This window comes from Pieris rapae, chromosome 8 (assembly GCF_905147795.1).
Source record: "Pieris rapae chromosome 8, ilPieRapa1.1, whole genome shotgun sequence".
In the NCBI taxonomy this organism is placed as follows: Eukaryota; Metazoa; Arthropoda; class Insecta; order Lepidoptera; family Pieridae; genus Pieris; species Pieris rapae.
Window position 1 is genome coordinate 6,809,734 of NC_059516.1, and position 27,077 is coordinate 6,836,810.

At 33.2% G+C, this 27,077-nt stretch overlaps 2 protein-coding genes across 3 annotated transcripts; one reads left to right on the forward strand and one right to left on the reverse strand.

Moving 5' to 3' along the window:
- Nucleotides 1–2,128: 2,128 nt before the first annotated feature.
- LOC110992169 (dipeptidase 1-like) lies at nucleotides 2,129–15,863 on the reverse strand. Of its 2 annotated transcripts, none has more exons than XM_045629312.1 (2): nucleotides 15,511–15,863; nucleotides 2,129–3,811 (listed from the first exon to the last, which is right to left on the reverse strand). In XM_045629312.1, exons 1-2 carry the CDS (start codon nucleotides 15,610–15,612, stop codon nucleotides 2,468–2,470), a joined length of 1,446 nt encoding a protein of 481 aa, XP_045485268.1. In that variant the 5' UTR covers nucleotides 15,613–15,863; the 3' UTR covers nucleotides 2,129–2,467. The 2 variants fall into 2 exon arrangements, with proteins under 2 accessions (XP_045485268.1, XP_022113570.1); XM_022257878.2 differs by having other exon boundaries at nucleotides 15,454–15,862.
- A 4,502-nt stretch (nucleotides 15,864–20,365) lies between these two features.
- On the forward strand, nucleotides 20,366–26,463 carry LOC110992214. Its single transcript, XM_022257934.2, has 8 exons — nucleotides 20,366–20,503; nucleotides 21,840–21,942; nucleotides 23,233–23,364; nucleotides 23,611–23,839; nucleotides 24,463–24,615; nucleotides 25,448–25,605; nucleotides 25,998–26,052; nucleotides 26,170–26,463. Exons 1-8 carry the CDS (start codon nucleotides 20,429–20,431, stop codon nucleotides 26,351–26,353), a joined length of 1,089 nt encoding a protein of 362 aa, XP_022113626.1. The 5' UTR covers nucleotides 20,366–20,428; the 3' UTR covers nucleotides 26,354–26,463.
- The last annotated feature ends 614 nt before the right edge of the window (nucleotides 26,464–27,077 follow it).

Sequence of the window (27,077 nt, forward strand, 5' to 3'; positions counted from 1 at the left end):
ATTTGGCCGCTTATTTTTTAATTAAATTATTTTTAATTGATTTTCGGGAAAAGATTTCGTTCAGTTGTTTTTTAAATAAAATATCCTCTACATGCTGGCAAATTACATAAAGATTTACTATTTAATTACAAAAAAATCACTGTTGCCGTTGCGGACCTTTAATATTGATAATTGTACGTTATAAATGTATCGAAATCATACTTGTTTACACCTGGCTGCGTAGAGGTTTGGCCAGGTGAGCTACGGTGATTTTTTTAAATCACTATGTAATTTGCCGTAATGGAGACGATATTTTATTTAAAAAACAAATGATCGAAGTCTCTTCCCAAGATTTCAACTAAAAATAAACAAAATAAAACTTTATTTATGACAAAAGGGTTGTAACAAGATTCATATATCGATAGTCTCCACGCTAGAACGGAAGCCTTGTGTTGTGGATAACTAGAAGATACTTATTCCGTGGTATATGGTACATGTTTAAAACAGTTAAAAACAAGTAAAATAAAAATAATTATTATTTTAGTGGTAAAAATTAAGAATGAGTGAACAAGTGAGTGTGTGAATGGGTGTGTAGGTATACGCATGTATTTGAGAGTGTAGCTGAAAGTTTTAATGATCGTGCACAGTGCCGGATTAGCCACGTAGCAAGAGTAGCAAATGCTTCGAGCCTCTTGGCTTTAGGGACGCCGCGCTTCAACGTATCCGTAATAAAAAAATATTAATTCATATAGCAGCGCACTATATCTTGCCTCACTTCCACTTAAAAATCTAAAACTATTTGTCACGTTAAATCGTAAAAATAAGTAGGTATTTTACAAACTTTTTGCCATAATGTTCTAAAGTTTAATTATTATCGATATATTTAGACTAGGATTAATACCACGTCTACCTTTCAAGCGGCCAAATTTATATTTTTTTATAAGAATGTCTTAATCGTCTCACTTTGTGGAATAAGTCATGATTTGCTTAAATAAGTCTAATTGAAAGTGTTTCTTTACTATTTCTTTATTTTCCGGTATTAAATCCAAAAATATTTATTTGTTTTACTTAATTTATATACGTGATACTATATAGAATGAGTACTATATATAAAGATTTGTTAATGGCATGAGTAGAATATTATATTTAGTAAGTAAGTTAGTTTTAAGCTGTAAATCTTTCGAAATAAATAAAATAAAAAATTTCCTCACGAACAAATGTAATTAACACAAATAACATGTGTGTACATATTTGTTCTCCATTGCAGCTATCCTCAGCTCAGTGCTCTCTGTTCGAAAAGACATATTATTTCGTAACATAGAGAAAAAAATATAAGACTTAAATGCAGAAACGATATTATTATCTTTTTATATTTTTTCAACGTAACAGATTATCATATTCAACATCATTGTAGTGACAGAAGTATTTTTTTTTAATTTCATAATAATTAAAAACAAACAAAAGATTTCTGTAACTAGCTTTAATCTTTTTTTTAATTAAATATTATTTTTAAAGACTATCGACAGAAGCGATAATATCGTTTAGGACATTTATTTTTAATTCAAAAATTCGCAAGGTTTGATATTCCTGCAATTAATGAATGGTAGAAGTTTAAAAAATCATTTTACTTTCTACTCTAATAATATCAACCTCTGTCATAGAATTATTCATATTCGTTTTACGTTTCAAACAAATATGATTGATAAAGTGAGACACTATCCAGGCCCAAGAGGGAAATAGCAAATGCCCTCGTTCCGCCCTTGATTATTCATCGTTGGCTTAAAGTCTTTTACTTCTACAGGCTCTAATAATCTCTTTATTGCTCGTGAGTTTTTGAATCTGTTTCGCGGGATAATGAACAAAATAATATACTGTTCATAGTAGGTGCTTATATTATTATTTGAGCAGATAAATTAACATCTATTCATATTCTCGAGGTTATACTATGAGTTATTTCTCGAGATGTTATCACGTAGACCTCTTTATTAATTCTAATTTCTTGAATTCTGTAAGAATACCTTAAAGGTTATTTAAAAATCTATCTAAGCTCTAACTTAATTTTAAACTAGGTAAGTACTTAATTTTGTTGGTTAAAAAAATTTCATTTCAGAATTAATGATTATGTCGTGTAGGGATAAAAAAAACAGCATTATAAATAAAGAATATTTATTTTTCTATAAACACTTTATTCCTTTTATATCTTCATTGGCTCACGTCATATAAATCCGAGTCGCATTGGGCTTTCGTCAACGAAGTCGTGTGCATGGATGGAGGAGAGTTAAGCGATCGGACCGCGTGCCGACGCCGAGACGAAGCGCCCAGCGCGTACGGCTCCTTAGCTAAACAATTTGTGCATCGAGGTCAGGTAAAGATTACTTCGCTAAATCACATTTGGACACTAATATACATATTTTATAACTACTTTCAACAAATGTCAATATTGAGCAGTACGAGGTGGGCCGCGGGAACGCGCGGCTCGGAGCCTACGTCACGCAGGCCTATAGATGCAGTCGCCGGACCGAACTCCTGGAGATTCTTCGCCCGGCAACACCGCCGCGCGACGCCATTGATCGCGCACTCTCTCTACATCTTGCATGACACGGACCACATTCATTCCTGCAAGTTTCCGCACGTCATCTTCGCTCCAATCTGGATCTCGCAACAATTCGGCTAATAAATTGGGATATTTTGATACATCTTCTAAACCCTCTGGAGGAGCATCAATGCCATCATAGCCTGCCCCTAGCCCCACATGTTCTACTCCAGCTACTCGACGAACGTGATTTATGTGCGCTACCACATCTTCCACCGTCGCTCTCTCTCCACACGTAATTAATTTGGCATAGAAATTAATCATTACGACACCCCCATTGGCAGCGATCATTCGCAATAGATCATCTGGAACATTGCGGGATGAGTTGCATATTGCAGCAGCTCCTGAATGTGAAAAAACTACAGGTGCTTGTGTAGTTTCCAGTGCATCACGAGCTGTTTCCTCACCAGCGTGTGAAAGATCTACTATCATACCTAGGCGATTCATCTCACGCACTACGGCGCGTCCGAACTCTGTGAGTCCACCGGAGGTGCCAGCGGCGCGCGCCCATCGAGTATCACATGTATGAGTGACAGTGAGATAACGTGCGCCCAGTTGATAGAAAGCGCGAAGTACCGCAAGTGAGTCCCCAAGAGCATGACCGCCTTCTACTCCTATGAGTGAAGCTATTCGTCCATCACGGTGCGCTTCTAATAACTCTGCTGCGTCAGTAACTAAAGCGAGATGTGCGGCGTTCATATCCACGATTCTCTTAATTACATCCATCTGCTCCAAGGCTAGCTGGACAGCGTCTTTATCCCGTGCTCCGCAGGGTACATAAGCAGACCAGAACTGTGCACCGACCTGCCCCAACCGCAGCCGTGGAATGTCGGTGTGCGACCAGCGCGAACGAGCCCACGGCTCCAAACTTTCCAAACCGGCACTTAAATTAAAATCTCCTATTTTGTTATGTAAGAATTTTCTAACATTCCACGCCAAATCGTTATGGCCATCGACGAGAGGGAAATCGCGCAACATTCTCCTTACAGTGGTGAGCCGCTGTTCGGATGTGGCTCGGCCCCCACTGCCAAGAATGAGAGGTAGTGCTAGCGCAGCACCGAGGCCAGCCAACACTACAAGCCCAGCGAGGGCAATTTTCCATCGTGGCCGCCTCGGCGTTGGCTTTTCGTCAGAGCTGCCTGACGCGGAAGCTGATAGTGAATCTGGAGCCCAGCGACCACATCGTTCCGCTACATCGGGTATAGAACCAGGAAATGTCATGCCTTCTGGAACTGCCGCCTGAAACAAATAGAAACGAAATATATATAAAATATCCTCCAGGAACCAAGTTTAGACGAATATAAATAAGTAATAATAATAAATAAAGAAGGCACTTCTTGAAAAAAAAAACTATTTCAAGCGCCTTATTGTTTGAGCTTCTTCAAAAATACATTGTTTATTACTATGCAATACAATAATATATATATACTGTACAATAATTAAGATATTTTTAATATTATCGTTATCATAATATATGACCCTATTCAATTTTATTAAAACTAACACTTTTAAATCGTAGTATTGTTAAAAATAAAATAAAATTGGAAATCACATTTAATCGCATCGAAATTAATATTAGAAATAATCTCGACTGTAAACTAATAGCAGAAGCGTTTTTAAATCATTTGAGCGTTAACCCCAATCCAATCATTAATTATTTTTCAATAACTATAGTTTTAGCTCCAAAAATAATCGTTTCCCATTCTTGATAACTGTACTATTTAAGACGACTTTAAAGAAGAGACCAAATTAATGGTTGTATTCCATCTTATTTTTGAATCTAGAAAAAATAAAGAGTTTAACAATAGAGTAATAAAATTGAAATTTTAAAAATCTTTGTCAAATTTTCACCCTAAATAAAAATTTAATTTAAGAAAATCCATTTTTATGAATAAGATTTTTAAAAACAATTTTTTTTAAATATCCTTCTTATCAAACGGAAACCCTCTGAACAATCACATGTTTGTACGTTAATAAATTCAGATTAGACGGCTCGATATTAAAAATATCCCTACCGTAATCCTTACCTTCATTCAATTACGATCAAGTCGCAAACATGCGAAAATTATTCAGTAGACCAAAGTGGTAAAATGAAGGTTCAATACCGATATACCTATTTGTTATAGCATTTTGTGTTAAGTAGCTGTTAATTTCCTGTAATTTAATGGAAGGACACGCTTAAGTAATTTTTACTAATAGAGCTATCTAGTGTAATATCAACCTTTTATGCTAATGATTTGACCGGGATTTGTGTCGTATCGCACTTAAGTGAACATTATAGTGTAAGAATGAATGATTATCATAAAATTAAAAGATGTCATGGTAGCTTATACGAGTAGAACAACTTATCATTCTTATATATCAATAATAATGCCTATGTTGGCTGGTTGAAAATGATGTTGAAAAGGCTGGCTTCACCGCATGTTCTAGATTCAATTCTAGCGCAACAAAAATTTGTTTAGGGCGCATAGGTGGAACTATGAAAAGTTCCAAAATAAATCAACAAAACAGATGTTAAAAATCAGTTATTTGTGGTCTTTGAAACTGTTTACAACTGGCCAGTTAGAAACATTGCTAATGAAAACTTTTTTTTTTAAATTCAATTTTAGAACTCTTTGGACACCTAAAATGTAGTATATGGCAAATTGTCAAAATGTCACTTGTTTTTGTGCATTGGCGGCAAATCTAAAAGTCTTGATACACGTGAAAAGTAACCTAACGCGAGAAGTTTTTCGGTCACTGATTTATTATCACATTCGTTATGAGCTTACTACACAACAAAGCTATGATAGGCCGCGATTTGTATTTCTTAATGAAGTCCCATCTCGTGCCACTATTTACAATTGGTTAACGACGAGTTTAAGCGTGGACGTCTATCGAATTCGACCAAGTGTAGGGAGGAACGGACATTACTTCGAATAACAATAAAAGTATTGGCAACTTTCTACATTCACCTGTTTTTCATTTTCTAAACAATGTCAGTATTACCTAGGTACTACACAACACTTAAGCACTAGAAATATCTAAATGTGTTAAGCAACTAATACATATACTTATTCACCGATATCAAGACAAGCTAAATGCTACTACTACAATATTCACCAACTTAAACTTAACCCTCTCGGGCTCTATTCAATTAACACGTTTCACGAGACCATTATTTAAATGATACGGCATACGTCTATTAGAGCAATATGTGCATATTATAATGTAATCCATTTGGCGCTGAGAACAAGGCAATAGAATTCGACTGCTGCATCTGTAGGTTTCAACAGAATGACAATAATTTGCCGCATGTTCAATTATGCAAGGGGAACACATAATATGGGAGGGTTGTAGGGGGGACCTGAATAGCCTCTGACCCATTTACACAGAGAACTGGCGTGAATGCCTCCCTCTAACCGGGATTTCAAGGGAGTAAACATTGTACAAATATTGTTATTCATTCAAAGTGTTTTAACGGACTATAATTGAACGAATTGAAATATTATTCAAATACCTTTTATTTTACATTTAGGTTAATTTTATTTAACGTTTATACTGCGATTGTTGATGGCCTAAGAATTATCGTGCTAATGTAATTGAATCATCGTAAATCTCGTTGTAATCAAATTCATATTAACTTTAATTAGAAACTGCATTATTGCAGCATTGTTTTTAATTCCGCTCTAAGAAAATAACTCATTGTTGTGTAGTAAAAATCTTTTAATGAGTCCAGCTGTATGTGTATGTTCTAGTTTCACTATGACCTTGGTACATAAAGTTTAGGCCTTCATGAAATGATCTTGTTTTTCAAACATGTTTCTATTTGTAATATCACTTGTTCGACTACCCTTATTACGGCCGATAAATCCTACAAATTCATATAGGGAAAAAGCTTTTAAATATTGGATATCTGTTGTTTATGAACTTTAATTTGACAATAGATGTGTTATGTTTACTTTAAATCAAAGAATTTTCTCATACAAAGTCATTATTTTATATCGCTGTTTGTATGGTACCTACTTATTTTGTTATAATTGATATTCTTATTTCATACGAGTTCATAGGCATAGGCACACGAGATAATATTCTCTCGGGAGAAAGATAGAGTATGTACACAAAAACAAAGGCTATTTTTACACGAATTTTAATAAATGTCGCTATGTTAATCCACAGAGCCAGAGCCACCTACTAGGTATAACTATAGAACCACCTACTTTTCGTCTCAATCGGACATCGGAAAGTGGGTCAAAATCTATCCACAAGATTTAATCACGCTCGGATAAATTTAACTAGCTTATTTGATATTATTAAGAGAGGAAAATGACACATTTATGATGAGATCTCCGTGTATTTGTCTGTAATATGAACAGTTATCGTTACAGCGGTAATTGATTAATATTATTAACTACTTCTCAGAGATGTCTATAATGAAAACTGCATGAAAACAAAACAGCAATAATTAAGTTATCTATACTATATGATTTACCTCTTTCTTTCTTTCTTTTTTCTTATTTCTTTAAAGTTTTTATTGATGTTACATATACATTACGGTATTAGGTAAGCCGCTTAAACTGCCAAAGGGGCTCGGTTCGATCGACAAAGCTACTGGTGTGGAATTCTAAATTAAATTTAAAATATTCCTCCAAGGAATAAGAAAGAAAGAACAAGAGGTTACATAATGTGTAGGTCTGCGTCTGACAGCCCTCAATGACTTAGATTTAGATAAAATCAGACCGACAAGCTAGGCAACCCCCTTTATTACGGGAGTGCACAGGTCAATGATTTTTTAAGTGTTATTAAGTATATTATGCACTTAAAACTATGCAGCTTAACGTTCGTAAATTATCGTGCAATTTTATTTACATTTCACGTTTAATTTATGCGAATAATTACTGTTAAAAACATTACTATTTAAATCAAAAAATGGCTTGAGCGTGAAAATTTTAGCAAAACGACAGAATTTCGTCTACATGAAATTCTAATTAATTAGTAAGTAAAGGGTTTATTTTTCAAAGAACCAAGAAACTGGCTTTCGAAAAACATAAGAAATCAATTGTCACACAATTCCTCCCCATTAAACAGATTTAAAAATATGAGCGTAGCAGTAAAATTAGAGCGACGGAGGAGATTTACAAAGACCTCATTCAGGACTTTTTGAGTTCGGTAAAAATAATATTAATCACATTATAATCTAGGTTATTTTCATTTCTGTACTTTTGAACTGTAAAACTCATAAAACTCTGAAACTCATAAACTCATACTCTTTAAAGACATTTTTAATAAAACAAGGTTTTCCTTTTTTTATATAAACGAACGTGTAAATCTGAGGCAACAATAGGAGTATCTCAGAAACACAATGTTTTAAAGGATGACAGGAAGTACGATCATGGGCTGTGTTTTGCTGGATTTTTACAGTACAGTTTATCTACATTTTCATTACAAACATAAAAAGCATACTTAGTTGAGGAAAACTTCTGTCTGTCAAACTTATTTTTTATAGAACAGGGGCCAAATGGGCAGGAGGCTCTCCTGATGCTAAGTGATACCACCCATGGTCACTGTTAATGCCTGAGGGCTCGCGAACGCATTGCCGTCGGTCAAACAGGGTCGGGGATAGGACAAAGCCTTGTGGAACTCTACTAAAGTCTAAAATTAATTTGTATTTTTAGATCATTACTCGTCCTGGGTTTTCTTTATCACTTGTTGGAAGCAACAACTAAAGGTTCTTCAAAACCTGGATACACATTTTATACCTACCTCAACAACTGTTTATGCGGAAGTCCTCGGAGAAGAACCATATACTAGTATCCTAATTGTACGCAGTAATGTGTAATTGTGAGTTATGTCATATGAAAGACAAAAGGTATTATTCAGAACTCTACATAAATAATCATAAGTGGGTTGCATACAGTTTCATTGAAAGAAAATTACTGTTTCTTTTTAACCCATTGAAATATACATATTTCTCTCAATTATGTGTATAAGTCTAACATAAGGTCAAAAGTTTGAATAAGCATTCCTATAAAATTGAACTGAAAAGTCTTTAGAGTTGAATGAAATGATAAAAGCTGAAACTGTTTGGAAAACGCTAGTAATAGAATTCAATTGCTTTCAGAATCTTATTGAGGTATATTTTACATAACCTTTTTGATAGTCAACAACAAGGTACGTTAAACGTAGCCACGATAACTGAAATAACATTGAGGTCATTTATGATTTAATGATTGATGTTATTTTCTTTTATATGTGAGTAAATAATATAAATATAAATCTACCACTCAATGTGTAACTGTATGTTTTAAATTTAAATGATCGGGTACAATACAATTTTATGGAATTAAAATTGCAATACTTTTAAGTATCAATTATCAATCTAATTAAACATTGTTGCCATCTTTGAAAGCTTAGGTAGAAATTTCTACTGACCTTGGAGAGCAAGGCAGTATTAGGTAATTGTTTTTTGATATAATAAGTTTATAAATCAAAATTGTGGCACCGAAGATTTTAATTACAGCTTCTATATTTCAATAAAAATGTGAAGTATTATTAGTACATCCTATCGTATATTTAATCTTGCTGTAGGAACTAAACATACGCTATGCCATGAGCAGTGACCCCCCCCCCCCCCCCCATCAACGTCGTTGTTAGCTCAGAACTAGCCATCCGAGTGCATCATTTTATAGATCGAGCCATGGGCACAGGACCTGATTGCTCTTTCAACCAAGGCCTTTTTAATGAACAGAGAACCTTATTGTATTTATTTTTTCATAATTTTATTTTAGACCGTCTATTTTGATCAAGTGAAAAACATGTAAAGCCTCTTTAATCTAGGTATGATAAAAATAATGTTGTAAGTTGATTTTAATAAATTCGTTCTTCTAAATAATAAATTCTTTTTGTAAATGATGCTTTTGTATAATTTGAGATGATTTAACTTATAAACTAATTTCAATAAAAAACAAGAAACTTGCCACTTAATATAAGTGGTGTTAATACAAAATAGATATTCATGGTAAAAAAAATAAAACGTAGTCTAATATATGGGTGCGGATAACTAACTGAACGTTAAGAGAAATTATAAATGACTAGTGATAAAACAAAACAGTTTTATAATAAAACAAAGAAAGTAATAAAAGATAAAAACAGTATTTGGAGATCTTACAGGTATTCGTACTTATTATCTACATATTCTTTCATGTGATTAATAACCATGAGATATTCTTTGAGCAACACGAGTGACTAAAATAGGGATTTATTTGTGGCCTAAAGAGGGAGTGATTATGTCGGTATATTTTTTGAAGAGGGACCCTTTTTGGATGACCGCATTTTTTAACTGGGTCAGGTTTCTTTAAAATTAGGTGCCTATCCAACCTTGTGAGTGGTGCTGACAATATAGAAACCGATGTTGAATATTTTAATTATGGTAGGTATTTCAACAACGTACTTTTTTGATCATTTGTTTACGATCAAAATTTGTTAAATATCTTCATTGGTTGGGGCACCAATAAACATATATCTTATTTTCACCTTCCGAACTATTTATTTTTTACTTGAGATCAATATACAAAAGTTTATAGTATAAAAAGTCCCGTGACAACGTTACGCTATTGCTCCGTAACGCCGATTAGATATGTTTATATTGTATTAGAGGCGCGTCAGACCCGAGGTATGAATTGGATTGGACTCAATTATAAAATATATAGATTGAGTAAAATATTACCATATTTAATATCATGATAATAATGTTATTCCCACGTAAATATGTCCTAAATGCTAAAATAAATTTAATTGTATAATAATTTATTACGCAACGAATTGTAAACCTACTCCGAGTACCTAGGTAACACTGAAAATGTTTAGAAAATAAAAACGGCTTAATTTAGAAAATTGCCAATACGAAGTAATCTCCGTTCCTTTCTACACGTCGTCGCATTCGATGGAACCACTGAGAAAAGCAGTGCGCTCATTCTTTCACCGTATTTTCAGGGCTCGTAAAGCGATTACCTCAAATTTTATCCTTAGTATTTGATGACGGATGACTCATTATCTCGACACTTTAAATTCAACTGTCTGTTTTGCGGAGTGCGCTGAAGCATTGTCGTGGTGAAGGAGGATCTTGCTTCGAGGGCGCCGCTGTAGAATTTCTTCCAAGACAACAGGTAAAAAGCGTATAACACACCAGTCTGCAGTAACTGTCCTTCCATCTTCTAGCACAACTGTGGCGAAATTACCTTTCCGATCAAAAAAAGAGACTATCATCTTTTTTCCTTGACTTCTACCTTTTTTGTCGCTGTTAAAGAACGACCATCACGCGGATCATCATTGAGATTGCTACGTCCAGGCTTCAACTCGTTAAACCAATTGTAAATAGTGGCATGAGATGGGGCTTTATTAAGAAATGCTAATCGCAGCCTAGCACAGCTTTGTTGTTGAGTAAGTCCACAACGAAAGTCATAATAAATCATTAAATGAAAGTTCAGTTTTCATTCATATGTAACAAGAGTTTTAGATTTGCCGCCAATTCACAAAAACAAATGACAAATGAATGCAATATACTACATTTGGTTACTAAAGTATTCTAAAATTGAAATTCAAAAAAGTTTTTCATTAGCAATGTTCTAGCTGGCCAGTTCTAAACATATTCAGTGTTACCCACGTATAATTGTATAAATTGATAATAAATCTGTAATGTATGTTTCATGTATAAATCATTTAATTTACCACAATATATGTGAATAATCCACTGCGAAAATAAAATCTACTCGGTTATGGCGTATTTTCAGTTGTGAATAGAATTGGATTATAATATTTTCTTATTATAATATAAAAAAATCACTATAAAATAAATATCACAATATTATTTCCAATAAATGCGCAAATAAACCACAGAGTCAAATAGTTTCCGGTAGAATTATCTAATCCGTGTGTTTTGTTTGTTAAACAGTGAAGCAAGAAACAGAAGTTTGTGAAAGTTCTCTTTTATGTTGGGGAATACTAGAGGGAAGTCATAAAAGGCTCACAATATTCGGGCTAAGAATCTTTTATTAAGACGAAGCACCTGCCGTATTTAAGGAAATATCTCTTTACGGAAGATGACTACAATTTACACAATCAAATAATCGTATTATATACCTGCAAGAGAAAACTGAATATTTAACTCGAAATCCATAATGAAGTTATTTAGTCTATTGCTAAAATATCCCATTTTTAGTAAAAAAAATATATGTGTAATTATTTGTATAATTCTGGTTAACTGGTTAAATCCGTGTGTATAAAATATGATTCACAATATTTAATGAATTGATTTTGATAACTGCCTACTTTGTTATTTTCAAATACAGTTAAAAGAATTGGAGATTCTTTTGTTTAATTATATATAACGCTTCTAAAGTTCTGAAATTGTCATTTTCTACGCAAAGGAAGCACACCGTATTCCTATAATTTCGATTGTCGAATTCTCTTGTCAAAAATCTTGCGCACTGGTCGGTCTATTACGCGTCTGCAGCCGATTGCAGCGTATGTTGAAATTTTCGAAATCGCTTTGATTATTGAGCTGAAAATTAAATAGTTTATTTAGCTATTATCAGGTTTGTCAGTTCTTTTTACAATTTTCAATATTCGCTTAATCCTGTCACCTGTAAGGTTTACACTAGATTTTACGCATACTCGGTAGCCGAAAATCGAAATAGAAGTCATAAATATGCAGCAAGTACCTTATATAGATTGCAGTATTTAGGACCTAATAGTTAATAAATAAAGTGAATTTGTCTGTTTCGTAATGGCCTGATTACTCAACAGCTGAATATACTTAACAATAGAATGCAAAGCTATTCAGATTCAGAAATCCGCAAATTGTGCAGTATCAAGACTAACTTCTTTGTTACTATTTTTTAACAATAGTGCTTCTCGAACAAAATATTCTAAAAAGCAAAATCCGTATTTAAAATGTAGAACGTTCAAGTGGATAAGTATGAGAGCTTGAGTGCTGTATTGGTTAAAATGTATAGCTATATTTTAGTTTTCTTTAGACAAAATAAGTAACTATACACGGCTCGAGTAATACGAGTTTGGGAAAATTTTAATATATTTTTTTTAATTAAAAGCAATTTTATTTACGTAAGTCCTAAAATTACCCATAGTGATAAAAACAGTAATTCTATAACTATTCCGAGATGTAGCTTATAAATGTAAGTTTAACAGTTATAATCAAAATAAAAGTAAAAAAGTGTGTTTGTCGTCATCATCTTAATGTGACTTTTGAATGCTAATTTGCAGTAGTTTGTCATTCACCTACAACGACGACTTTTATACGAAATAAATTATGGTCTATTTTACTATTAAAACAACCAGATTTCAGGTATGTAAACAATTCCAAACACTAGCAACTTTTAATCTTCTATAATATATGTTGTAACAAGTGGCTTTACAATAACAAAATTTTCCAATTAAAAAAGTATTGACGCTATATTCAAGAATCTTTATTGCACGGAAATAATTCCTGCGCAAGTGACAATTTTCAACGCATTGTCTCAGTGCAGTCAGTTAGATAGTTCAGGATTAGTTTGAAGATGAGACGTTTTTTCATGTTAAATTTATAATATAAAATAGAGTGAAATGGAATGGATGACGAATATAAAAACTGTAAATGTAATTTAACGGCGGCTTAAAATTACATCATCAAAGGATCGATGCTTTAAAAGAGAATTTATTGTTACCGTAAATAATTATATGAAAAAAATATTATAATTAACTTTAATCATTTTGTTATTCATTTAATTATACTATTTATACACACAACTTTCTATCCTTCAAGTCATTTTACGATGTATTATTATTTTTCGGTGACATCTTTCATAAACGTGTGAACAGAAAAAAAAATTGAATGTTTAAGTATTACAATTCAGATTTTTCTTATTATTATAGTTCTGAATATTTAATATATTATCATTATCAATGACTAATTATCACTCACACTTTTAAACAAATATTTTTTTTACATCGAAGGTCACCGGACCCATACTGCATTCAAAATTAACTTTAACGATAAATCTGTACGATGCAATTTAAAAAATGAATATGTCATATTTCCGGTACACCATTTCTGGCATCCAATAATGTACAGAATAAAAAAGGTGAAACGAACTTTATTGAAAAAGTTATAATCGAGAAAAGTATTATAGAGCTGTCAAACATGCTTTTACAAGTGATCGCCCTTTGATAGGAATCCCATATATTGTGGCTTGAGAGTATGCCGAAGTACACTCATCTAGAAGATGCCTCTAAACACCCTTCCCTTTGTAAAGCCTTATATTGATTGTTTTCGGATATGTTTCATAACATCGTATCAATTTGATCAACACATAAAATTAAAATTGGCACCTACGAAAATATTTTATTTTAATTATGTTTTTATGTTTACTTTCTGAATATAAGGTTAATTCTATTAAAAACTTTGAATTGAAAAAAATGTTGATCTTAGTTACAATCAGGGCAATTTATAGGTTGAACTTCTCCCTATCGCTGGGAAAGAAATCCAATTTATATTTAACCGTTCTTAAAACTTTTATCACGCAAGGACTGATTTGTGTAAAAAAGAAACTTAAGTACAAGAAATGAGTTTTAATGCTAGATTTTATCGTACCGATTTTCATTAGATAAGAATCAGTCGTTTATTCTAAATCATTATATATATATATATATATAATAATATATTTATAATGATCGTAGTACCGAGAATGAAAAAATCATTCATCAATCAAACATGGATTAGATTGGGTCTTTATTGTTAATGTATTTATTGTTAGCCAACACGAGAGTTGATCCAGCAATGACCACGTTATCAATAAAATCAAAATGCCCGATTAGCGGCTAGTGGCTATTTCGATAGTGATTAGTGGACTAAGAACTTAATAACTCTGACTTTAGATAAAAGAAAAAATCCAGTTCTAATTGAACAAAAATGGGAAACTTTATTTTTTACAACGTATTCAAATGGTTATTTATGTAACAAGGGTTTCTCTCACTATATTTCCCTAAGGGAAAAATCTAGACCCTCTGTAGTGTTGACTACTCCGTGTTAGCTTTGTTCATCGTGATTAAATATTTTTAAACATTATTTTTCACGTATAAATCTTGTATTAAATTACTTTGAATAACCTCTACTTTTAACGATAATAGTATCAAATTAAATACCAGCTTGTAACCTATATAAAATATGTAGTTGATTATAAATGTTGCATAACACCTATAGTAAAAAATAAAATTTTTGTATTTTCTTAAATAATTATAAAGCGATGGTGACAGTGCAAAAAAAGATATTAGACCTACAAATTAAAGAAATCTAAGCATTGAATAAACAGTTACATCCTGCAGAGCTTTCAAAACAAGACAGTTTAGATGAGTTCAACAAAGCATCTGATTTAAAAATTCAGGATCTCTTTGCCGTTCATAGAACCCGCCGAAACCCGCGTCTTGTCAGTAGCTAAGCAAAAATGTGCCGAAATGTGTCGCTACGAATGTTATATTTGAACAAATAATTATGACTTATTTATGAAAAGTTTTTGAATAATAAAGAAATTGATTTTTCTATAGAAACACTCAAAAACATATGCGTTACATAAATTATAATATGACTTCAACATTATAATATACGGAATTATAATATTCATCTTCCTGTTAACTTAATTTGTTTCACTACTATTCAAATGATGCTTTAGATACCAATATAAAACTCTTTCAATGAGGAGAGATGTACACATAAAAACAATAATATCTAAAAATCACTAATGCTAACGGCATGGGAACTAAAGGTACTAAACAGAGCAGCGTAAAGAGAACAACAAAGTGGTGGCGTTACATGCGGATTGCGGACACGGGCACAAGTATGGGAGACGTACGTGGGCGTGGGGTGAGGTTATCGCGCGGCATATACAGGGGTGAGCGGCCGGCGCCACCTGGTAGTCCATGTAGTTTCCGAAGCCCATGTGGTCGCAGGTGCAGGCACAGCTCTCGATATGCCTTCGTAGCTCGAGCTCGATTTCCCAAGGCGGCTCCATGAGCGCGAGCAGGCGGGCGGGCGCGCGCCGCGGCGTGCCCGCGCCTCAGAGAGCCCCGGGCCTCGCGCGGGCCGCACCTGCGCGTTGCCACCTGCCTGCGCCCCGCCCCCCGCGCGGCGCCCACCATGCAGCCGCGGCTCAGCGCAGCGGGGTCTCGCATCGCGGCCGGCTCGAGCGGCCCGCCGAGCGGGGAGCCGCAGCTGGGTACGCGAAGGCACGCATAGCGGAGCGGCCGACTGTCGGCGGAGGAATGCCGCGGCCGTGAGCCCTCAGCCCGGCCGAGCGCCCGGGCGACCCGGTCGCGCCGGCGCCCAGAGCTCCACGTGACAACCCGCTCCCACCCCCGGCGAGGAGGGTGGCCGACCCTGCAACCAGTGCCGGACAAAATATCTTTCAGATGCACAATCGTTAGCCATCAATCTATGGTATGCAGGTAAAATGCTTCAAGTTTCGTCGGAGGCCTATCGAGGTCAATTTGATTAGTACGTGTCAAGCAGCACGAGTACTAAATTATATACATTATTCATATATACATATTAGTAGTAAGTTTTATCCAATAAATTGCAGCTGGAAAAGTGTAAGAAGATATAGATTATATTATATAATGATAAAACTTTTTTTTAATAAAACATCAAACGATAAATACTGAAAATTATTTTACTGAATTTTCGAACCTGTATCACTTTTATATAGAGAATAGCGTTTTTACTATACATTTATATTTGAATTTTAAATTATACCTTACTGAGCACGGAAGAGTTGTGCACTTAACTTTATATATAAAATGCAAATACTCCATTATCTTCACAAAAATATGTGCCTCTGGGGCGTTGTGCGTTACAATATGTGACTTTTAATATTTGTTAGGAAAATGTCGCAACTTTTCAATATAGATGAATGGGTTTGAAATTTATCTTAAGTACGTTACGTACATTTCAAATTGTTTTGGCTCAGCAGTCTGTGTATACATAACTAAACATAGTTGTTTTGTTGCTTAATCACAAATATGATAAAAAGCTATATAATAAATAGTTGTATATTAATTTCAGTACTAGTTTAGAGTTTATTTTATTACAAAAGATTAAGGCATGTATGTCGTCGTAGTGCAATGAGTACATTTTATCAAACTGTATTAAAAAGTGTCTTATTCGTTTAATTAGGTATACATCGTTAATAACTTAATAACACTGTAAATCGAAAAGTCCCTAAAATTATAAAATACAATTAAATATTTTTTTCACAAGTAGATTACATACTCAATGATGCATTGCAGATCAGCCGAAGAATACAACCATAACAGCTCAGGTGATTTTAATGTAATATTGTAACACTAAATGTGTTAAGCCGTGATTTAATAGTATTTTAATCGAGTATCTGAAGTCATTAAAGTAACCAAAATAAAAGCATAATAATAAGGTGCATAAAAATAGATTCGCAGGCATAAACGTAAGAGCTTTTGCGTTAAACATTAATCTAAATGAATTCCTGACGACGATTAAATCGTGTGGATTTTGAAAGTTAAGTGCACTACTGAACTTTGTAGTGCTCTTACCAAATTCTACAGAAATTATATTTTGTTTGCCTGTATTACGTTATAATTAATAATTATTCATGCATGTAATCATCAGAGTACCATTACCTATCATTAATAATTCAATCATATTATAGTCATCGTGATTACCTAATAAAGCATGCATATAATCGCTATTTACATATTTAAATCCAATAATGAATAATAGTCAATCTACATTTTTAATTTTATATATCTCGCATATAAACCTTTAGTTGACTATTACCTTGAACGAGAAACTCCTAGTTGAATTATTAATTTAATATAGGTCAATTTACACACCTTAACTTACATATCTGAATATATATAATATAATATAGGGAGTAGATGCAGACCCAACTATAGGCTGACACAGTTTGCGCTAATAGGCCACATTTCCTTTCCGCGGACCCCGGCACCGACCGAATCTCCAATCTTCAACAGCCTCATCCAGGATGATTCTGTTTGAATGTAAGCAGAGTTGCAGTTTAGTCTGCCCAGGACACTTAGAAATATCGGTTGTGCTCTCCACATACGCTAGAAGTGATGTTGTTAAAGTCCAAACTAATTCTACAACCTATATAGTATTTCTGGATAGTCATTGCAATGTTGTCAATACAAATTATTGACAACTTTACAAAAACAGTCCAGAAATACTGTTAAGGTTCCACCATCGATGTCTTTAAAATATTTTAGTCTTTTGACGTACGGTTTATGTTTTGTGTGTTTTTCTCGTGTGCTGCTAATCTCCAAACAAAATCAAGTAATTTATAATGCTTCTGTCAAACATTTTAAAAATTATTTTTTCCTTTAAAATTTGGGTTTACGTATGTAATATGTGTAGTAGTTGCATTGTTCTTTTTCGATTCTTCAGAATATCTGTCTAACCCAGAATATAAATGAATTAAATATGGACTAACTGATTTTTCTTAACTAAATTAGACATATTAAAAAATCTTTTCTCACAGAAAACTTGTGGTGACGATTTTTAAATAAAGATTACTTTGCGCCATATTCTGAATAATATTTTCAGAAAGTTTTTATAACATTTGGCATTCGCAAAGCAAGCACCCCGCTTCAAAACTGTCTAGCTTGTAATTTCTGCAAAGCCGCATATAAATTATAGTGTTTGTCTCAGAAACGTTGCAAATTGCAAAACACGTCCTTATGCTTCAAAGCTTATTAAATTTATTTATTTAATATTACGTCATAATAATGAATTAATACGATTATACACAGACGACAGAATTCAATTATGTTATTAATCAGTTGTTTGTTTTATACTTACTATATAGATAGGCGATAAAAATATTCATAAAAACTAAAAGAGTCTAATTGTACATTTTTAAGTAAACGACTCATTCGTGTCTTACTGTCAAATTTTCTTTATGTTGTGAAAAAACGAGGCAGTTTCGCACTTTAGCTAAAGCGGTGCAATTAGACTGATTTGTTTATTATCTTTTAGAATTAATAAGTCGTATTGTAAGTAATATTAATGATAGCCTGCTACATTATACAGGTGTGGCGTAATAAATGGATAATATGGTGCCAGAAGACGTTGTGGGCGGTACAAATATCTCGGATATATTCGATATTTAAGAATATATATATATATATATATATATATATATATATATATATATATATGAGTGTAAATAGTTAAAATATAATGATTCCTTGAATGATGCCTTTTCCGAGATGACGAGTTGAATCGGTTGCCAATATCTTTTAAGTAATGCCTCTTTAGGTTGAATTTCTGAATAAAAAATAATGTAAATTTAACATACAGAAAATAAAAAACATGTATAGTTCATACTGGCATTGTAATTTGGGTGTTACGCCAATACCATACATATTATTATTTCAGCTATTAAGGCTTTTCTCACGGGACATCGATTATATTTACTCGTTAAGTCGCTGACATTTAAAAAAAGTAAATGGATGCCAGCAATCATTAACGGAACAGGTGGGACCCTTTTTTATTTTATTGTACATCTCGTGGAAGTACGTAATAACTTCATATATGTAATTTGTTATTTCTTTATATATCTTAGCTATATATAAAATTCTCGTGTTGCGAAAATTGCTCACGGTGTCCTCCATTTTCGCGGATTGTTTGTGTTGAGATGATAATTTGGATACAATTATTATATATATATATATATTATTATATTATATATTATATATATTATTGGAAACAATCCGCGAAAATGGAGGACACCGTGAGCAATTTCTGCAGAAACCCTACATCTTTTAGTCGATACCAACTCCGGGGAAATAAATTCAGATAATACAACATTTTCTACAGCTGTGATACTTTTTGCCATTTAACACCTTTGTCTGCAGTCACCGTCGCCACGCACGCTGTAAAGCACGCGAAACGTCGGTTAAATTTAAATTATGTTTAAATAATTATAAGTTTACAATAATACAAAACTTTAATGCGTTAACAAAGTGTTTTCTTTAAATGTGTAAAAGTTATGTTAATAAAAGACAATACTATAATTAATGATATAGTTGCAGATATCAAAGGCCATGTTAAATAAGTAACTGTGTTATAATCGTTTTCATCATTCCCTAGAAAAAGTAGTTACTATTTATACTATCGACGAGACTCATTTTTTATTTACTTGAGGAATTCATTACATAATTTTATTAGTATTCTTCCACATTTATTTAAAAACGCATATTAAGATCTTAAATTGTGTTTGGAAGTACGAGAATAATGCAGTAACATTATTATTAGTATTGACATTCATTACATGTAATTTATTGTATTAATACTTTAAAAAATACACTGTTTGTAAATTGTATAAACTAGAACTATATAACTACTATAGTGAAGACAAGAAAAAAAACTTTATTCCCTTATGCATGTTTAATATTATAAATACAGTAAGATTAACCATTCATCTTACTTGATTAGACAATTGATTCTATTACAGGATATCTTATCTATCTAGACGCGCATTTTCTTCATTTCCCTTATATGTATTGATTAATGATGATTTATATTACAGTTTTTACAAAAACACATCGACACTAATACTGTGAGTGTCGTAAGGTTTTTGCATACATACAAAGCCTGTAACATTGTGCTTGAATGTGTTAGTTAAAGACCCGATATAAGTATAGCTGTATTACAACAGAAACTAGCTTTAGCAATAGTATTTACGATTGAGTTTCGATTTTGTTAGTTGAATCGGTCTGGAGCAAGGAGGCTGCTGCGTGCGCAGAGGATAACCGACTTAGCTGAGGCCAGTCGGCATGAGACGCGCGCGGAGTGTAACTGGGCCCTTGCGGCGTGCCCACCCTGCTTCGGGGGCCACCTGGAATGTCCAGGTATAACCGCTTACCGCCAAAAATATCCTACACTTACCATAATCCGCTTTAAAGAAATTTTCTCTTTCTATTCGCGTACAATTTCATTTAGATGTAAAGTAACCTTGTATAATACTTTACTTTTAATTTAATACAATTCTTTAGTTGCTGGACAGTGATTCAACAGTTGTCTGAAAACTTGTTGCGCACGCAGTTTTTTCCTATTAATACATTAAGAATGTTGTTTAAAAACAAACATGATTTTAACAAGCCATGAAAAGAAACGGAAGCACCCGTCTGAGCTATTTTTACTTACATGTTTCATAACAGAATAAAAACGAAGCGGTTATATACTTTATTATGTTAAATAATATATGTAAGGGTAAAAACTGTATAAAATTGCATGTTCTACTTCAATTTTATATTTCAATAAACAATTACTGTGTGTGAAGTCAAGGCTATGTTTTGTTTCTATACATATTCAGGTCTCGCGAAAGAATAGTTCTCTTTAGCGCTTTGTGTAGAGCACTCCAAGAAAACGACAACGCGTCATATCACGCCTCTCACATTCACACCACAATGAATCACCGCTCGTAATTTTTGATATGTTACAGATATGCAACTGGTTCAGTGGCTAGTACATTTATGATACTGTGTGTACTAGGTTACCTACTCTTAAAATTACAATAGCTTATTATTGTACAATTTTTCGTTTTAAAAGTAACTGTCACAGATTGGAGATATTTTAAAGCGTTAATATTTTTTTATTCATAAAAGATTCATTTACTCAGGCATTAAAACCCACGCTCGTCTGCGATTTGAAGTGCTATGTCGAGGGTCGAGCTTACGAAGTTAAATTGCTTTCCAAATAATTCATTATCATGAGTATGTTTTCACACTTATGGACAAAACTACCAGTTTATTACATGCTCTTTTATTAATTAAAATCTAGCGTATATCTAGTTTAATATACCGCAGCAATTAGCAGGCGAGTAATTCCAGACTACCCACGTTTTTGATAAAAATAATCACGTTTAGTTTTTATAAATAATATCAATGAAATATCAGAATTGTTTTATAATAATAATTTTTATTTTGGATGTCAAACATACATACGTCGTACATAAGTCGTTTATAATAAATGGTAACAAAATTTAATGTACCCTCATTTTTCTAAACACTATTATTTCACATTATGTATATAACAACTGAACTGAAACGAATGCTTCTTGCTCTGTTAGCATAATGTTTGTTTCTCATCAAGGCCTGCATTCACTTCGTCGTCATATGTTAATAAATTAGATTGACAAATAAACTTAGTACGTTTTATATTTGTAGAAGCCTCATTACTTTTCAGGTGGTGCGGGGTAAAATGAGTTCCAAATGCTTGTGGCATGCATGTCGTGCACTTTCAGCTGGCTTACTACTTATGCTACTTGGTGGCGCCATGGCAGTCATAGGTATAGATCTTTTTACTAGGTTTTATCGGCCTTTTCTCTCTTGCAACCAAAATTAGAGTGCTTTAAACCATTTACAAAATATTAGATTTTTTGAAAGATGCTTTCTTTTAGACGAAATAATCTTAGCAAATATGTATAGCCTTATCAAGCGGAAAGACCTGCCCTGCCATAAGTAGTTTTGGTTAACCAGATTTAGAAATAGTTACGAATGTTGTATGTAAATTTTATAATGCATAGGTTTCTTCTATCTACGTATAAGTATTTCCTTCATTTCTGTGAAAAGCGCACTACGCGGACATGCAAGAACATTTCCGCTCGTACACCGAAACAGACACATCCGGATCACAGCTTCCGACGAGAGCAAATACACGTGCACTTATCTACTAACTAGTGTAAATATAAGGACCTATATATAGTTTTGTTTTAACTAATTTATTTGTCTTTTCAACGGATATGAGACTCATGAATATAGTTAACTTTCATACTGGTAACCACTGGCTTGGATTACCTTTTTATTAATAATAATAAATGTATTTCCTGTATAACATAAATAAATTAGCACAATATTTCATTTAAAATATCTGCGACGAAATAACTTTCCGCGATCAAATTTAAAGTAAATTCTCAGAATAAAGCAATAATAAACAAATACACATCGAGTAAATGAACAATAAAGTTGGTTTGAATAATTTCACTAATTACCAAAATATCGTTTAAAATTGAATGTAATTACGAATTCCGTAATCGATTATTATAAATAAAGCATAATGATACAAATAAACCGCATTCGTAAAGCTCACAGTGGCCGCAGTATATTAATGATAGCTTGATTACTTACTCAACCGATATGAATTAAAGCGTACAGCCACAACATTCGTTCCATTTAAATTGAATTTAACAAAAATGAATATGCATTGTGCGTTTCATTAATTAATATATTCCAGTACTGTTACTAATTGGTGGTTCCTTCATGCTAGGAAATTTATTGAGACAAATGTCAATTATATACTCACACGTTTGCTTACTTACGAGGTAATACGACATATGTTTATGTTACTTATATCTTAGAGCCATAAATGCCAGAATAAAGCCACTGAGGAAAAAAATTACAATTGAACCAATGGAAAGCTAAAGAAATTTATTTGTATAGAAGTTGCATTATATCATATATAATAAGCTGGTTTGTCATTATAGATAATGAGAAACTTCGAGTAGGAGTTTTTAAAATAATATCTATTTCCTTATTTTACAATAAAACGCGAATTATTAAACTGTTTTATTGTTTTTCAGGGTACTACGCAGACACATTGTCAGTAGCACAAGAGATACGTGGTAATGCAACGATATCGGTGAAAGATGAGGCTCGCGGATTTCATCTTAATAACCTCTCATATGCTGGACCTATTGTAATGGGATTTGGAGGTAAAATAAGGATTACAACTTAGTTCCATAAGTCCAAATATTATTTAAATCCAAATATTATACATGATATGTACAATGATTTTTTTCGATTATTTTAAAATTTATGAATAACATCTGTATATGATGAATCTTAAATAATTAACAAAAAATATAAATACGAAGTAATAAAAGAAAATATTTTTTTAAAAATCATCAAACACAACAAATAGGTCTGTAAAAATGCTGACTGACATTTATTAATTACAGGTTTTATAGTAGTAGCAGCCTGCGTAATGACGTTCGAGGCTAGAGACAGTGCTGCGAAAGTAACACCCGCTAGGCCGCAAACATTACCACGTCCATTACCGCGAAGGGGGCCTTGTACCCCTGCACGTCTAGACCAACTCGGTGTATACAGAATTCCCCACGTTTTGCCCCTACCCGCTTTGCCCCTGCAACAAACACATAGAATACGACCACCTCATACTCGGCCAAGGTATTTGATGATTTTATTCACGTAATTTGCGACATCAAATTTTATTTATTGACACTCATAAACAGATGTAAGGAAAAAGCAAGAGTGTAATCTCTAAATATTGTTTAGAAATGTAGAAACGTCTATCGATATTTCTATGAAATAAATCTCTTGATCTTCACATCTTGTTTAAGAGTTTGGTATAACGCTTCCTTAAATATTAAAAACCTGTAATACTCAGTAACACTAAGCTTACATGTCATAATCCATTCTTTTAATGTATAGTAATTCCAATCATCCAATTAGCCATTCAGTTTAACACGCAGATAATACTATGCTATAAACAAGAAACATTTGAATATAAGAATTTAGCAATTATTTAATAAAATGTTGTCGCAGCATTTTGTTCTATACAATCACCGTGATTGGTTTAATGTATTAAATTCAAAAACGGTTGACTAACCTGACCGTGCCCATTGCCCAAGTAGGTACTAAAATAGATTTACAAGTATTACTTAAATTCTTATATTCAAATTCGCTAAATTATATGTTTATTTAAAAGTGTGATACACACGTTATACCCAAGACTTGTTAAAGCTTATTTGGCTTATTACGTATCTTTATTACCAACGGAGTATGTTTAGATGTGGTGAGAGAGCTAAAGAAAAAGCCCGCTTCGGTTCAGCTCCAGACTTGCGTAGCGGTAGTTGTAGAGCTACGCTTCCGGTTACAGCATTACGGAGGCCACTACGGCGCTACGCGCTTTCCGTTGACGAGCCGTCGCGCTCTGCCGTCAGGTATTGTCGATCTCGCCGATTTGCATGCTTATTCATCTTATCTGTTGTATCATATAAACATGCGTAGTTTTTGATTATGCTTCCAATATTATATATTATATGATTTATATAATATAGCTTCTTAATAAGCGCAGCGCTTGTCTGTTAATTTATAGTAAGTACTACAGTCATATGTGGGCCAGAGATGTCAAGTGCCATAGAAGACGATTCCCTCGTTGAATTAAAATTCAGTTCATCATTCATGCAGTTCAGTTTCTGGCTTTTAATTTTTCTTTTCCTTTAATTTGCACTACCTATATATGGTACTATTGTCTCCAAAATGCGCCACAGACCAAATGGAAGTCTAAGTGCGGAAACTGAGTTCACACTACCATTATCTAAATACATTCAAACTACGCATGTCAAGAAGGATGTAGGTCTTTCTTATTGTTCCCTAATTTTTATAAGGGGGTTATCTGTTTAGCTGTAGTGAGACAGCTAAAAAAACCCCGCTTCGTTTCAGCTCCAAAAGACCTCCCGTCGCGTGACATGTCGATTTACTTACCTTCTTTAATATGAAGCTGATTTAATACTCAGCAAAGGACTCCTTGCTCCATTCAATCTTAGTTAGAGAATGTATTATGGGCTCCTTCAGTAGTTAAAAAAGCAAAAAAAATAAGAAGAATTTCTAAGCTATCATATAATCTGTTAAATATATAAGTAATATATTTAAAAAAAATATAAGTCTTAATAAATTACTCTCAATGCACAAAGGTGTGAAATAAATAAATTAGTGTCTATACCAGAAGAACCTACTCTTAAACTAGACCATCGTGCTATTAAACATTTCTAGTGCAAGTGCAGCGGAATCCGAATGTGGGTCACAGTCGTCGTTAGCTCTAGATCTTCATGGTAGCGGAGCATGCGCTGGCGTCACCTTACGAGTAAAAGATAATACACGAAGACGCCCCCTAGCGAGACAGCAACGGCTCGTTGAAGACATTTCGCACCGTACGTACTTATTTGGAAATATATATTTAATTCGGATTTGGTGCATATTTTGATATAGAAATAAACGGCTGTCACATGTGATGTAATGGCATGTATATAATAACAAATCAAATTTGAATGGATTTTTTATATATGTCAGCGTAAATAAATAAATTCGTAAATATATACGTACTACGTCGCACGCTACACAAACGTCTTGTACCAGGTGCACTAATTAAGAATGCTTCAACAAACGAGAGACTTGTATTAGTACACCGATACCGGTTTGCAGATATGAATTCATGGAGGTCGTCAATTGGCATTAGGATCAGCCGTTTGCACCCACGCTATATATAATGCAATTTAAATCTATTAAAAAAAATATTATTGCTGTAAGTTATTCTCTGTTTTAGCGGTATCAAATGAGCGAATGAATACGATAAACGGTATAGAAGAATCTCCTCCAAGGTAATATTTTTGTTTTTTGTTTCACTAGTCATCTAAATTAATTGAAAAAGTAGATATAACACTACATCGCTGGTAGTAATATATTTAAAAAAAAAACATTTTTTACAATATTTTCAGAGGTGACAATGGAACTCCTGACACGGTAGAAATGGTTCACTTATCAATAGAACGTGACATCCGAGCGAGTAGCGCTCCCCCTCTCTCCCCACATTCCCTCAGGTCCTCTCTACAGACTGAAACATGCATATTAACTGTGGAAAATGAAAATTTAGAAGAAGTTAAAGTATTAGAAGACAATTGATAAAGGTAAAACATATATTCAGCCCCTAACGATTCAAGTGTTCAAATAATGCATTACAAAGCTCAAACAAACTTCACCGACTTCTCTCTTAAGGTTGGGTATAATTTTTATACTTATTTTATATAATATTACAAAAAAGCACGTTTTACGTATTATTACGTAGCTACTATTTGTAAATTTCTTGAAAAATGTTAAGTCTCTAATTTGTATAAAATGATTTTTCCTTAAATTGATCACATATTAATAGTCGATATAACAATAACCATGGCGTTTTAAGGTGGGTCCTTGTATATTACCTTGTCTTAGAATTATTTCGTCATTTGAAGTCGGTTTCGATGAATATAAAATATGGCCTAATTAAAACAATGTCTTCACTATTGCTAGACCATTAAAACTACGCTCAGCCTTCTTAAATAAAATAGCTTAATGTGAAATGTAAAAATATTTTGCACTACACATTCCTAAAACTGCACTCAAGCATAAAAGGTATCACACACTCATTTTAAGATGAAAGACTGATTAAAGCGAATTTTGTAATAAAATATTAACCATAAACTAAACAAATAAATAACTATGGTTTTTAGTTTGTTGTTCCGTGTATATTTATATAATATGTACATGAATTGCCACATTCTATCAGTTTAATAAACTAACATTTACGAAATATTTTTTCTACCTTTTTGTTATTTATTATTTATTTTATATTACGTAGAATGCAGGTTCA

What these genes read in the sequence shown, in the direction of transcription:
- LOC110992214 (XM_022257934.2), top strand. Translation starts at nt 20,429, where the DNA reads ATGAGACGCGCGCGGAGTGTAACTGGGCCCTTGCGGCGTGCCCACCCT. An exon ending in TGGCGCCATGGCAGTCATAG is followed by an intron (nt 21,943 to 23,232) that starts GTATAGATCTTT and finishes ATTGTTTTTCAG; the next exon opens with GGTACTACGCAGACACATTG. An exon ending in CCGTCGCGCTCTGCCGTCAG is followed by an intron (nt 24,616 to 25,447) that starts GTATTGTCGATC and finishes AAACATTTCTAG; the next exon opens with TGCAAGTGCAGCGGAATCCG.
- LOC110992169 (XM_022257878.2), bottom strand. Translation starts at nt 15,612, where the DNA reads ATGGAGCCGCCTTGGGAAATCGAGCTCGAGCTACGAAGGCATATCGAG. An exon ending in TAACCTCACCCCACGCCCAC is followed by an intron (nt 3,812 to 15,453) that starts GTACGTCTCCCA and finishes TATTTGTTTCAG; the next exon opens with GCGGCAGTTCCAGAAGGCAT.